We start from the raw sequence: 14,589 nt of genomic DNA, 5'->3' as shown, positions 1-14,589 counted from the left end.
GAAAGAACGAACATTCTTAAAATTACTTTTTTTTTTTTTTGAAGGAAGACATTGTTTTTGTTTTTAATAAAAAAAATGTGATTACTGAGTCTGATGATATTTACCAGATTCACCCTTTAATAGTATTTACAGTATATCTCCTCTAATAGTATATACAGTATATCTCCTCTGTTATGCTCAGAGTGGATTCGATATTTTGCTCCCTAACCATACGGTTGGTTATTTATATTTACCACTGCATAGAGATATTTAAGAATAAATTACCTTTTTTTTTTTAAAAAAACTGTACACATTAACTAAATTATACACCACACTTTTTTTAAGGTTATTAAGCGAATAATTGATTAATCGAAACAATAATCGGCCAACTAATTGATTATGAAAATAATCGTTAGTTGCAGCCCTAGGTGGCTGTGTGCATGCTTACCCGGGAGAGAGATGGCACCATAATGCAATATGGGAAGAGGTCAAGCTGGCTGAAGCAGTGTGATGCTTTGGGCAATGTTCTGCTGGGAAACTTTTGGGTCCTACCATTTATTGTGGATGTTACTTGACACGTACCACCTACCTAAACATTGTTGCTGACCAAGTATGCCCCTTCATAGAAACGGTATTCCTTGATGACGTTGACCTCTGTAAGCAGAATAATGCACCCTACCACACTGCAGAAATGGTTTAAAGAGCACATGTTTGAGGTGTTGACTTGGCCTTCAGATCTCAATCCAATAGAGCTTCTGTGGGATGTGCTGCAGAAGTCTAATCTATGGAGGCCCCACCTCGTAATTTGCAAGACTTAAAGATCTGCCGCTGACGACTTGGCGCCAAATGCCAGTATACCATCAGCATACCATCGGAGGTTTGGTGGCATCCACGCCTCAATGGGTCAGGTTTTTTTGGCAGCAAAGGAGGACCTACTCCATATTAGGTGGGTGGTCATAGTGGTATGACTGATATGTGTGATATACCTTTTGCATACCTAAATAATTTACAGACATTTCTATTGGAGTCTTTTTTTTTTTTTTTGTTTCAAACACTTTAAATATCTTTTTCTTAAAGTTGGAAAAATCGAAACTCCAGGCAACATTTAAATGCACAAATAAAATATGCTTAAAGTTGAAGTCCACCCTAACACTAAAATCCTGCATCTACAGGCATCCGCGGTCTAACACTAAGTGACAATGGAAGCCCCATAGGTCTATAGGTGACGTCACATCCCATTCACTTCACAGACATTGTTGGCTGTGTCCTCTGTGCGCGTGCACACACACACACACACACACACACAATTTCTGATTTCTTCTTTACAGGGCTAGATAGGTTAGTGTTGGATGTCTGTAGATGCAGGGATTTTAGTGTTAGGGTGGACTTACACTTTAAGGGGGATGTTTTACCTGTCTGAAGTATCTCCAATAATATCCATTCAGTCCTGTGATTTACAAATCTCTGCCACACTACAGCCAGGTAATTGGCACCACTTTTTCCAGTTGCAAATTTCAATGCGAACACCACCCTGCCCCCAGCCTGTTGATTTGGAAAGTTTGGAAGCAGTAGCATGCTTACAAGCTCAGCATATTTTGTATGTCGCCCATCTGATTGGCTTCCAGTTGCTGTCCCTTCCCTTTCTCAATCTAAGTGCTGCTGTACATAGGGTTAAAGAGGCTGAAATAAAGTAAAATTTGAGCAAAACATGAATTGCGTTTATCAAAAAAGGAAAAAAAAAGATTTATTAATGAGCACAGAACAACATTCAAATAGTTAACACTGTGTTTTTTACATCTGCCTGAAGTTTGGATTAAATGACATTTCAGTAGCGTATTTTGCAGGAGAAAGTTTTTAGCTATATTTCTATAGTCTTCTCTTGCCTTGTAAAGTCTATTACCATCTATCTCTTTTTAAAGGGCGTAAGAGGCACTGGTGTGGGACGGATAGATGAGTATAAGCAATAATGACCTGACATCGATACTGTTTTGACTTTCCAACTTTATCAAAAACAAAAAAAAAACTTTTTTTATTTGGAACTTGGTTTGAAGGTTTAAAGAGACACTGCCAGCTTGCCTATACAGGGCAAAATGACAGTGTCTCTGCAAGGGGCTCCCTGGCCCCCCTATTTTTTCCCTTACTAGTGATCATTTGCCGCTCCTTTCTTCTTCACAGCTGGCACCAAAATGAATGGTTTCAGCAATTCGAGGAGAGCTGACATCCCTGCCCTGGTCAATTGTGAGTGTTTAGGCTTAGTGATTGGCTGCTAGACCCCAGCAATATCACAGGAGAAAAGGTCATATACTGCTCCATTAGCACGTCTGCCTAGAAGCACCAGGATCGTTGGTTCGAATCTCAACTACAGGGCTACCTGCCTGGAGTTTGCATGTTCTCACTGTGCTTGTGTGGGTTTCCTCCATCTACTCCAATTTCCTCCCACATTCCAAAGTCATGCTGGTAGGTTAATTGGCTCCTATCTAAATTGGCCCTAGTATGTGAAAATATGAGTGTTGGGGACCTTAGATTGTAAGCTTTTTGAGGGCAGGGACTGATGTTAATGTACACTGAATATGTGTAAAGTGCTGCATAAATTAACAGCACTATATAAGTGCATGTTATAAATAAATAAAATGAGGGTGGCTGAGGTGTCACAATGAGTGGTGAGGGAGTACAGTGGGTATAAGGGGTCAGGGTTGGGCAGGGACCTTTGCAGAGATACTGTTCTTGTCCTGCCAATTTAGTTCTGGGACTTTACAAACATTAGTAAAATAGCGGTCTGAAACTTTGTATGGCCTCAGGATGGTAAACAGGAATCGGGTGTAGAATTGTATTTTTGCCAGTTCGCTAGTCTTTATGCTTTAGTACAACATCCATTGTGAAGTGAAGTCATTACAGTTACGTGAACCAGTTAAAAATTATTTGTATAGATTAGGGGTCGACCGATATCGTTTTTTTCAGGGCCGATACCGATTTTTCAGGCCACCTTTCAGGCCGACGGCTGATATCAGGTGCCGATATTCTCTACATCACAGTCACCTGCCACCAGATGCAGCATGTCACTTGGCCCTGTCACCTTCCACCCTTATGCAGCTTGCCACTTGCCACCAGATGCAGCTTGTCACTACTTATACTACTTCTGGCAGCCTCTCCCTAAGGGCATCTGAGTGGGTAAACTTCCACATGCAGGTGGGCGGTGAGAGATGACGTGCATCTCTTTGCTTGCCCGAGGCTACAGCTCTATGCAGAGCAGCATTCACAGCTCTGCTGTAGGGGAGAAACAGAGAGGCAGCCAGTGAGAGATGTCAACTCTCTGCTGCCATCTGCCCCATTGGCAGAGACTGCAGCGAGCGCCGCTCAGGGACAGGGGAAGGAGATCTGACCAATATCGGTACATTTCGGACTGATACCGATAATTTTAAAAATGTGAATATCAACCCCCGATAATCGGCTGCTCTGATAGTCAGTCGACCCCCCTAGTACAGCTTGTTTGCATATTTCCTTTTTTGGAGTACCCTTAGTTTTAGAAATAATTTAACCATTTGCCGAAACAAATCCACTGGTCATTGCCATGATAAATGCTTACCTAATGCTTTTGAATTAGTCATGTTGGTTGACTTAGCAGCAAGACAACCCTCAAAGTACTCAGATGGGATTGTTGTCAATAATGCTTATTAAGTAATCCATAGGAAACCATTTGGTTACCTTAAAGGATACCGTAACCCAAGAACAAAAATGCAGCATACAGTCCTTAGATGCGGTAGATTTTGTTTTGTTTTAACCAAGAACATATTTTCAGCAAATAAAGAAAATACCTGTTGATCTTGCCAGAAATGCATTGTCTTTGTCCTTGTCACTTCCTGTGAACTGCACAGAAAAAGATCTATCTTCCTAGCGGTCTTCTGTAAACTGCCATTTTTCCATGCCCCAATGTAATGAAGATGAAGAGATATTGACATGTCTGTAGCCCATATGAGGGGAATAGCCTAGGGTGATAAACGTGGCTCCCTTCATGGATACCATGGAGAAGTTTGATAGCCACCCAGGGGCAGAAAGTGTTATTTGCAGGGCTACCAGGTGAAAATAAAGCAAAAACAAATGCAGCTACCACACCAAGGACCAGTCAACTGTAATATATTCTAGTTTTTAATTTTGGGTTTAGATACACTTTAAAACTGCATATCATAATATATACCTTTAAATGTCTGCAGTTTAGTACTTGCCCATAGTTGGAATATGGAATCTCTGACTAGGACAATGTATTGTATTTGTTTTAATATCCCAATTTCTTGTTTCAGTAATTCTATTCACACTGTAAATTGTTCTGTATGTACGTTTTTATATGTTGCTCCACTTTAATGGGAAAATATATTGCACAAAAAATCCCCAAACATTTTATTTGAACCCTGCAAGTGTAGCAGCTGATTAATAATGAAAAAATCACTCCAATTCATATTCACTTTGCAAATGGACACATAATGGTCATAGCATTGATGCTAAAAGTGTTGATGGTTTATCAATTTGTAAACGGCTTGTTTTGGTTTCCTGATATACATGCAGACAGAATTGTCTAGTCTATGTGGAATAATCCTGTATGACTCCCCCCTTAACAGATATGCTTGCAGATGGTCAGGAAAATAAAAATTTAGGGGATTGAATATTCTCCTAATGCGCTCATCCATAGACAAAATGTGGTTGTAGAAGCTATGGCTTATTAAGCAAACAAGTGCTAGAAAACACAAACTGCCATTGCTAAGTTTTACTTTAGAGAAATATTGGGTACCTGGCAATTAGGTTGATCCAAAGGCATTTAATCTTTGGTTGCTGACCTGAAATAAGTTGGTAGATATGGAGTTCTGACTTTCTTCTGACTTAGCTTCATACAACTTCCAGGTCAGTGATTCAGAAAGAAACCAGACCAGAGATAGCTAGGAATTAACAATTTTTACAAGAAGGTCTCTGGTAGGGATGAGCCCAAAGTTCGAATTGAACGTAAGTTCGACTTGAACATCGGGTGTTCGCCGAATACCGAACATTATGGGGCGTTCGCGGGAAATTTGAGCACCGGCAGAACGCACCATAATGAATGGCAAGACAGTCAATGCACTACGAGATCAGAGTGCATTGAAGGCTGCTGATTGGTCAAAGCATGCATCTGACCTGCATGCTTTGGCCAGTCATAGTTTGCTGTGCTTTGAGAGCCATGATTGGCCAAAGGCTGGGTGCCTTTGGCCAATCATGGCTCAGGGGGTTGAGTCCATGCCCCACACTATTTAAGGCTGCTTACACGGCAGCTGTACATAGTTTTATGAATGAGAGCAGCAAAATGACATTTGTAAAGAAAAAAATGTCATATAAAACTGCTCACGGCTGTAATGTAGATAGATGAAAATCATTGAAAAAAACGGCATCTGTCGCCCCCCCCAGTCCATTACCAGGCCCTTAGGGTCTGGTATGGATATTAAGGGGAACCCTGCACCCAAATTAAAAAGAAAAAAAAAATTGCGTGGGGGTCTCCCCAAAATCCATACCAGACCCTTATCCGAGTGTGCAATCTGGCAGGTTGCAGGAAAGGGGGGGGGGTGAGAGAGCGCCCCCCCCTGAACCTTACCAGGTCACATGCCCTCAACATGGGGACAAGGGCCTCATCCCCACAACCCTTGCCTAGTGATTGTGGGGGGTATGTGGGTGGGGGGGGCTTATCGGAATCTGGAAGCCCCCTTTAACAAGGTGACCCCCAGATCCCGCCCCCCCCCATGTGAGTGGGTATGGGGGTACATATTCACCAAAAAAAGTGTCAAAATGTTAAAAATGACAGACAATTTGGGACAAGTCCTTTACTAAAAAGAAAAAAAAAAAAACTGTCCCGCGATGTCCACATTCACCTTCGATCACAGCGTCCAGCGACCCGAAAAAAAAAAGAAAACTCCGCCTCCATGGGAGGCTGCTGCTGACTGAAGCCTCTTTGCGATGACAGTTGTTATATAGCTGGGGGCGGGGCCTCCCAGTGATGTAAACGAGGGACCCTGCCCCCTCTGACATTACAAAATGGGGCGGGGTCACCCATTTACGTTACCGGGTGGCTTGCCCTCAGCTATTTAACAGCTGTCATCGTGAAGAGGCTTCAGTCAGCGGGAGCCTCCCATGGAGGCTGATTTTTTTTTTTTTTTCTCGGGTCGCCGGACGCTGTGATTGAAGGTGAATGGACATCGCAGGACAGTTAAAAAAAAAAAAAAAGAATAAAAAAAATAAATTAAAAAAAAGGACTTGTCTCAAATGATCTCTCGTCATTTTTAACATGTTAACACTTTTTTTGGTGAACCCGATACCTATTCACATGAGGGGGGTGGGATCTGGGGGTCCCCTTGTTAAAGGGGGCTTCCAGATTCCGATGAGCCCCCCGCCCGCAGACCCCCCACAACCACCGGGCAAGGGTTGTGGGGATGAGGCCCTTGTCCCTATCAACATGGGGACAAGGTGCTTTGGGGGCGACCCCAAAGCATCCTCCCCATGTTCAGGGCATGTGGCCTGCTACGGTTCAGGAGGGGGGGGGTTTCTCTCATTCCCCCCCCCCCATTTCCTGCGGCCTGCCAGGTTGTGTGCTCAGATAAGGGCCTGGTATGGATTTTGGGGGGACCCCCACGCAATTTTTTTTTTTTTTTTATATGTATATGGCCGCCACAAGCGGCCATATACATACTTTTTTTATGTATTAAATTAAATTTACTTTTTTTCCCTTTTAGAAATGTTATTTTGCTGTGGTACTGTTATAAACATGGGGGAAAATGCGCTACTTTACAGGCATACTATAGACATCCCCCAGGCATGAGATTTAAAGGAATATTTCATTGTTATTGTTTCACTTGAAGCATTAATTAAATCACTGCTCCCAAAAAAAGGCTGTTTTTTAAAACTTTTTTTTTTTGCATTGATACATGTCGCCTGGGGCAGGACCCGGGTCTCCAAACACGTTTTATGGCAATAACTTGGATATAAGTCTTTAAAATGAGCACTTTTGATTTTTCATGTTTGTGTCCCATAGACTTTACCGGGGTTCACGTGTTTGCACAAATTTTTTGCCTGTTCGCAAGTTCTGGTGCGAACCCAACCGTGGGGTATTTGGCTCATCCCTAGTCTCAGGTTAGCATTGGCAGCCTCCCTATTCTTCTCATTACAGTTTTCCTTTAAGATAGTCAGTCTGCTGGCTTATTTCCTGAAAGAGGGACAGTCAAAAAGAAGACATGCCACAAGTCTGGAATGCCCCCAGACTATGCTAAGTTGACAAAACAGTCAGTGGTTAAACCAGGAAAAAGTAACGATAACACTGAGGCTTCAGCGTAAACTCTGCTGTAAAATTTGAATTCACATTTGGCACATTCTTGGTCATGATTTTAAAACTGCATTTCAAAAATAGTATGGATCTTTCAAATTCAGTATATGATTACGAATGGTATGAATTAACATTTTGTTTTTTTTGTGTCCCCTTTTTTTTTCAGCATTATATTCAATGATTCTGTTTTGCGTGTTTTTGTGGATCCCCTTTGTCTATTTTTACTATGAGGAAAAAGATGAAGATGATCGAAGTAACTGTTCAGTAAGTTATTTCTGTAATTGTAATATTCATTATTTTAACCAGTGTTAGGCCTCATGTACACTGGACGTTTTGTGATCTCTCCTAAATGCCTTTCCTCCTGGCACCGGTGTTTTGGCAGAACAATTGCCTGGTGCTTGTAAACACGTTATTGTAATTTGCCAGAATGATAATTTATTCTGGTAATTGGAACTAATTAGCGTTCAAGCGTTATTTCTGCCAACACTCTGCTGCTCCTGGACATGTCCAGTGTGCATAAGACCCTAAAAAAGTAAATCCAGGCAAGAGAAAACAATCGGCAAGCTATAATTACATTCTAGCAGGCAAATTTATCTCCTTTGTATCCCAAATTGAGTGATCCACTGAAGTCTCAGCACTCTCCCTCACATGCTCAAGCAGAGGGCAGTAGGACTATGTTTTTGAAGCCTGCCCTACACTCTCTCTGCTTCTTACATCAACAATCATGTTTAAACTTCCAAGGCAGAACAGAAGCTGTTTGGTAGCTATGAGAAACATCTACATCCATATCACCAGTCTGTCCCGGTTGTTTTGCTGGCAAACTATAGCAGTACCTTAATTTAAAATCTGCAAAAGTTTACAATAAAGTGGAACTTTACCCATAACAACTTAGTAAAAATGAATGTTCTTTAGTAAGGAACATGCATTCCACAAAAATAATTATGCTACCAAAATTAGTGTGTGCTGTAAATTGCCTACAGCATTGCTTTTGTTTCTTCTTACTGGAGGCTGCCATTTTGCTGAAGTCCGGAGCCCCTGAGCTGCAGTAAATCTTTACGCTGTCTGAAGATTGGCCTCTAGTGGCTCTGATTTTCGGCACTATGCCAGAAAAGGAGAGCAACTGAGCATGTGCAGAGCAGGGTGAGACAGCATATTACTGGGTTTTAAATGGGACAGACACTTATTTTTAATGTTTTATATAGTTATACCTGCAAAAGGGCTCAGCCCGAAGTGATCTAGCAGGACTTCATTTTCTGACTACAGTGCCACTTTATGGTACAACTAAAAAATGCCTATATGACAGTCAAGACAAGCACCAAATTCAATTATGTGATGCACAAGCCTCATAAAGTAAATACAAACTTATTGCTACCTCCCTTAAGTGAACCAAATCCTCCATTATTTGTGCTTCACATGCTCCCCTACCCAGGCACTGCAGCTCACTGTTGTAGGGTTTTAGCAGTGCAACTTATCCAAAAAGTAGTGGACAAGGACTAGGTGTGGTCAAGTACTTATTGACCAGCTATAGGCATGTGAATCTGCAATGGCAATGCTGATAGCCATGCCCCCTACATCTTCTTCTCATTCCACTATAGTGCAGGCAGAAACAGCCTAGATGATTGGCAACTGTGCTCTGCATTCAGGTGTAGTGCGGCATTGTTGCCATGCCATCACAGACAGCTGCATTAGGTGGATTTTTACAGTAGGATCAATAGTTATTTGTGCCACTTTGCAGGAGAAATAAAAAAACTGTACGTGTGGACAAATTTTATAATTGAGTGCTGCAGTACATATTGCATTTGGTAATGAGTCAGTCCACGGTAATACTTTAAAGCAGTTGTAAAGGCATTTTCTTAATCGTACATCACAGGACACAGCCATAGTAATTACTATGTGGGTTATAGGCCACCTTCAGGTGATGGACACTGGCACACCCTAAGACAGGAAGTCCACTCCCTATATAACCCCTCCCACTACTGGGAGTACCTCAGTTTTTTTCGCCAGTGTCTAAGGTGTTGGTCATGAGTAAAGATGTGCTGTGCTGAGGTCCACTGGAGCAATCCTTGCTGGGGCTAGCTATGCAGCTGGATCCATTCAAAGTTTCCTTTCTTTATCGTACATCATGGGACACAGAGCTTAAGTAATAACTTAAAGTGGATGTAAACCCAAAAATTTTTTTTTTGATATCGTACTGTAGAGTATAAGATTTCCTATTATTTTGAGCCCAGTCTTGCCACACAGAGTTAATCCATCTCTGAGCAATCCTCTTTTATTGTTCAGTGCGAAAAATCTTGACAAGCTGAGAAACTTCGTCAAATACTCCCCCTTGCTGTGAGTGACAGGTGATTTACATATCTCATGCACTAGCCTAAGACATGCATTATTTTTTTTTTTTTTTCCATAAATATTTTATTGTGAACAAAACATGTTACACGGTTTTTACAAACAATAAATGGAGAGACAACATGGTTCTTATTAACATGACTTATTTCGCTACAGTGAAACGAGTCGGATATGTATTCAACTGTAAGTCAGACAGACGTTTGACAGAATAAGAAAGCCTCGAACTCGAGGTTTACCTCATCATCTGAGATCCGGAACCATTTTGGGCGGGAGCATCGCCTTGAATGTAATTTCAGAATTTAGGGGCTAGTTGAGGGAATGGACAAATGTAGTCAACTATGAGTCCATATGTTTGTTCCTGAACACGTGTGGATGTGTCGGGCTTGTAGGGTGGGGTCTGTCTGTCTGGTACGTTAGTCTCGTCAATTTTTGAAAGGTGAGGATTAGATGGCGAGTTACATCACGGAGTTAGGTTAGTCATGGGAGGAAGTAGATGGTTGTCGTCGTCGGTTCAGTTGGGGTATGGGAATAGGAAAGGAGGAAGAGATAGACGTGAAAGGGATTGGGGGATGAAGTGGAAGATAGGAGTATGTGGGGGGGGGGTAAGATAGGAACTGGGGTGTCTCCTCCCCAGTCTCCACCGGGCTTCAAAAAAGAGCATGGACGTTCTCGTGCGTGGGTCCCTGTCTGAAGGGGGGTTCCCCCCGGGATCCACATAAGAGCAGGAGTGAGCGAACCAGCGAGTTTCGATGAGTAGGTGTATGACTCAAGGGGGTTTTTGGCTTATTTCAATCAGTCGTTGTGGGAGGTGTCGGAACGGTTTGTCTTCATAATGGAGGAATATCTCTCTGTGGTGCAAAAGTGGGTCCAACAAGCCCATGTTCGGGAGTATTTTAAAGGTGTGTCTTTTGCAATGTGGATTAATTCCTCCATCTCAGCGATTTTGTCCACACGGGAAAACCATTCAGACATAGTTGGGCTACAGGGGGATCTCCATTTGGCTGAGATGCATAATTTGGCTGCGTTGATCATATGCATTCCCAGGGACTTTCTGTATGTGTGGGCTGAGGTGGAGGAATGGTGTAAAATGAGTCTGGTAGGAGTATAATCCATGGAATATGTGGTTACCTGGGACGTGATATCATGAACCTGTTTCCAGAAAGTCTGGAGAAGAGGGCAGGACCACCAGATGTGTAAAAATGTGCCTATATCATTGAGGCATCTCCAACATTTGTTTGACTTGTCATGATTAAATTTGTTTAGAAGTTCAGGTGTACGGTACCAACGGCAAAGGGTCTTGTAATTATTCTCTTGTGTCGTGACATTGAGGGAGCCTTTGTGTGCTATTGTGAAAATTCGTTCCCAGTTCTCTTCCGTTAGGTCTATTTGCAGCTCCCTTTCCCACGCCTGGCAAGCTTTGGTGTCTTTGGGGGAAGTTAGGGCAAAGAGCATGGAGTGGGTATTTGCAATCAGGTGTTGTTGCGGTGTGGTTTGGGAGCATAAGTTTTCAAATGGGGTTAAGTTTCTAGATACAGACATGTTTCTGTGTGTTGTTTCAAGAAAATGGCGAATCTGAAAGTAAGTCCATAGCGGGAAGGGTTCACCCCCCGTATTTAGGGGAAGTGCCTCACGGTTTATGAAATTACCTTCTCTAAAGAAGTGTTGAGCTAATATGTCTTTGTGTGGCCAAGTACCTTTAAGAAAGTTCTCGGACATTCCCGGGACAAAGGCTGGGTTGAGGCGGATAGGCGTAAGGGGCCCTGGGTTAGAGGAGATTTGGAATTTTTTACATACTTCCCTAAAGGTTCTGAGGGTGGCCTCTATTAGGGGGTGTTCCTTTAGGGTTTTGGGGATGTGGCATTGGAGAATCCATGGGGTGCTTCTAATGGGCAAGTGAGAGAACGAGCCTTCTAGTCTCACCCAGTCTTTAACCCCTTCGTGTACTGCCCAGTCTACAATTCTTCCCAGATGGCACGCTCTGGAATAATTCTGTAAATCTGGTAGCCCAATACCCCCTTTGTTTTTGGGTTTCGAGAGTTGGGAGTAGCTTATCCTCGGGCGCTTGTGTTTCCAAAGAAACTGCAGAGATTGTTGTTTGATCGTGTGAAAGAAGGCTACAGGGAGTTTGATGGGTATTGTTTGTAGCAGATATAGGACACGTGGGAGCACGTTCATCTTTAGGATGGCTGCGCGGCCAAACCAAGAAAAGTGGGGTTTGTCCCACCTGCGAAGGTCCTCGGAGATTGTGCGGATCAGCGGGGTGAAGTTTTTAGTGTACAAGTCCGACAGGCGTGTGGTCAATTGGATTCCCAGATAAGTGATGGCGTTTTGTTTCCAAACAAAGGGGAAATTGTCTTGGCATTGGGATACTAGGTCTTCCGGGAGGGAGATGTTGAGGGCATGGGATTTTGAGAAGTTGATCTTTAGGTTGGATATTTGACGAAATAGGTTAAAATCTCTGAGGAGGTTTGGGATCGAGGTAAGTGGGTCACTTAGAAAGAGCAAAATATCATCGGCATAAGCCGCTATTTTATACGTACGTCCTGCTATGGGAATACCCTTGATGTTCACATTTGATCGTAGGCAGCGTAGTAGTGGTTCTAGAGTTAAGATAAAAAGGATAGGGGACAATGGACATCCTTGTCTCGTTCCGTTCCGGATGGAGAAGGCGTCTGACAGGTGGCCGTTGACTTTGACTCTTGCTGTTGGAGTGGTATATAGGGACATAATTAGGTTGAACATTCGGTTCTGCAGACCTAGGTGGCGTAAAACCGCCCCCAGGTAGTCCCAGGCCAGCCTGTCAAACGCCTTCTCAGCATCCAGGGATAGAAAGAAGCCTCTTTGTTTATGGGAGGTTAGCCAATGGTTTAAGTTAATTGCCTTTATGGTGTTGTCCCTGGCCTCTCTGCCAGGAACAAAACCCACCTGGTCTTTCCCTATTATTGTAGGAAGGAGGGGAAGGAGTCGGTTTGCTAGGATTTTTGCGAATAATTTAATATCTACATTGAGTAGGGAGATTGGTCTATAACTAGTGACAGAGGTGGCGTCCTTCCCCTCCTTCGGGATGACCGTGATATGGGCTTCAAGTAGTCTGTGAAAAGGTAAATTTGATGATGTTAGGGAGTTGAAAGTCTTTAGGAAAGGGGCTGATAGTATGTCTATAAAGGTCTTATAATAAGGTGCTGAAAAGCCGTCGGGGCCTGGGCTTTTGCCTGCTTTTAGTTGTTTAATTGCTCTCTTAAGTTCCTCCTCGGATATGGGGCTGTCCAGATCGTGAGCCTCTTCCTGGGGTATGGGTTTGGGGCTATGTTTTTTGAGGAAGTCTGCGATAATGGCTTTTCTAGAGTTTTGGCCTATGGTTGTATCGGGTTGTAGTGGTATGTTGTAAAGTTCTGTGTAGTAGCGTTCAAATTGAGATGCTATGTCTGTGGAGTTTGAACTTGAGTTACCTAGAGGATCTTTAATGGTGTGAATGTTGGTGCTAGCTTTCTTAGATTGTATCGCTCTGGCTAGTAGCTTCCCGCACTTGTTCCCTTGTTCATAAAATAGCTTTTGGTTTAATATGAATTTGCGTCGGGTTTTACGGTTGAGGGCTTCCAGCAGAAGTTTCCTGGTTTGAGTAAGTTCTAGGTATGTGTCTTGTGCTTGAGACTGCTTGTGAAGTACTTCTAGTCTTTTTATTTTGTTGGTGAGTTCCTGTAAAGTTATTTGTTGTGTTTTTTTCCGGTTGGCCTGAAGTGTGAGAAATTCCCCTCGGATAACGCACTTATGTGCTTCCCATAGGGACAGGGGTGCTGTGTCGGAGTTGTCGTTCTCCCTGAAGTAGTTGCTTAGGCTGGTGCGGATGTGGTTAGTGTCGATTTCTGAGGTGAGGAGAGATGGGTCAAGACGCCATATCTTTGTGGCCGAGTTTCTTTCCGGGAAGGATAGGGATAGGGTGATCGGGTGATGATCTGAGATGAGTAGGGGTTCGATGGTAGCAGACTTTAGAAAGGGGAGATCTTTTTGGGAGAGGAAGAGGTAATCAAGTCTAGAGTACCTATTATGAGGTGCAGAGAAAAAGGAGTAATCTTTCCCATTCGGGTGTAGTGTACGCCATGTGTCGTGTAAAAGAAGTTCCTGTATTTGTATTTTGATTTGTCTCAGTGCTCTGTAAGGAAGGGTGGAAGACCCCGATGAGGAATCTAGGGTTGGCTGAAGTGTCACATTAAAGTCACCTCCAAGAATTGTAGTCCCTGCTTGAAAGCCTGCAAGGATGGTTGCGATGGAACGGAAAAAGCTGACCTGGGCAGTATTGGGGCTGTATATGTTTGCTAAAGTGACCATCCGATTGTGGATGGTTCCCTTCAGGAATATATAGCGGCCTTCTGGATCTACTAGGGAATCTATCAGTTGCCATGAAAGATTTTTAGAAATCAAAATTGAAACCCCTTTTGTTTTGGTTAGAGGGTTCGTGGCATGGAAGGAGGTGGGGTATCTGCGGCTTGCCAGTTTAGGGGTATTGTTCGTGCGAAAGTGGGTTTCTTGCAGAAACACCACATCTGCTTTTAATTTACTCATCATGCTGAGAATTTGACTACGTTTCTCAGGGATGTTTAGTCCTTTGACATTTTGAGAGACAACTTTAAACGTGTTGTGTTGTGTAGTTGAGTGTGGGGGGTCCATGATCGTTGGGTATAGTCTAGTTGGTATATAAGATACGGGGAAGGGGTGTAATTTACCGATGTGGCCGATGTGGGTGAGAGTAATCTGTGGAGAGGTTTACGCTCTTCAAGGATATTTAGGCTTTATAGTGGGTAATGCTACGGTGGAGACCAGGGAGGGAGAGAGGCCCAGATAAGTAAAGGCGGGAGGGGGGAGGGGGGAAGGAGAGTGTATAGAGAGGGGGGGAGAGGGAGGAAAAAAGAGGGGGGGGGGGTTGAACAAGTGGGGTTTAGTAA

At 43.1% G+C, this 14,589-nt stretch overlaps 1 protein-coding gene across 1 annotated transcript in view; it reads left to right on the top strand.

Annotated features, from left to right (window-relative positions):
* LMBRD1 (LMBR1 domain containing 1) overlaps positions 1–14,589 on the top strand; it is a 393,083-nt gene that overhangs the window by 113,643 nt on the left and 264,851 nt on the right. Inside the window, exon 4 of the mRNA XM_073626738.1 lies at positions 7,473–7,570. Within this exon, the coding sequence (XP_073482839.1) occupies positions 7,473–7,570 (98 nt within the window). The remainder of the gene's footprint in view (positions 1–7,472; positions 7,571–14,589) is intronic.

Source organism: Aquarana catesbeiana, linkage group LG04, assembly GCF_042186555.1.
Source record: "Aquarana catesbeiana isolate 2022-GZ linkage group LG04, ASM4218655v1, whole genome shotgun sequence".
NCBI classification, from domain to species: Eukaryota; Metazoa; Chordata; class Amphibia; order Anura; family Ranidae; genus Aquarana; species Aquarana catesbeiana.
This window is presented reverse-complemented; position numbering and strand designations above follow the sequence as displayed.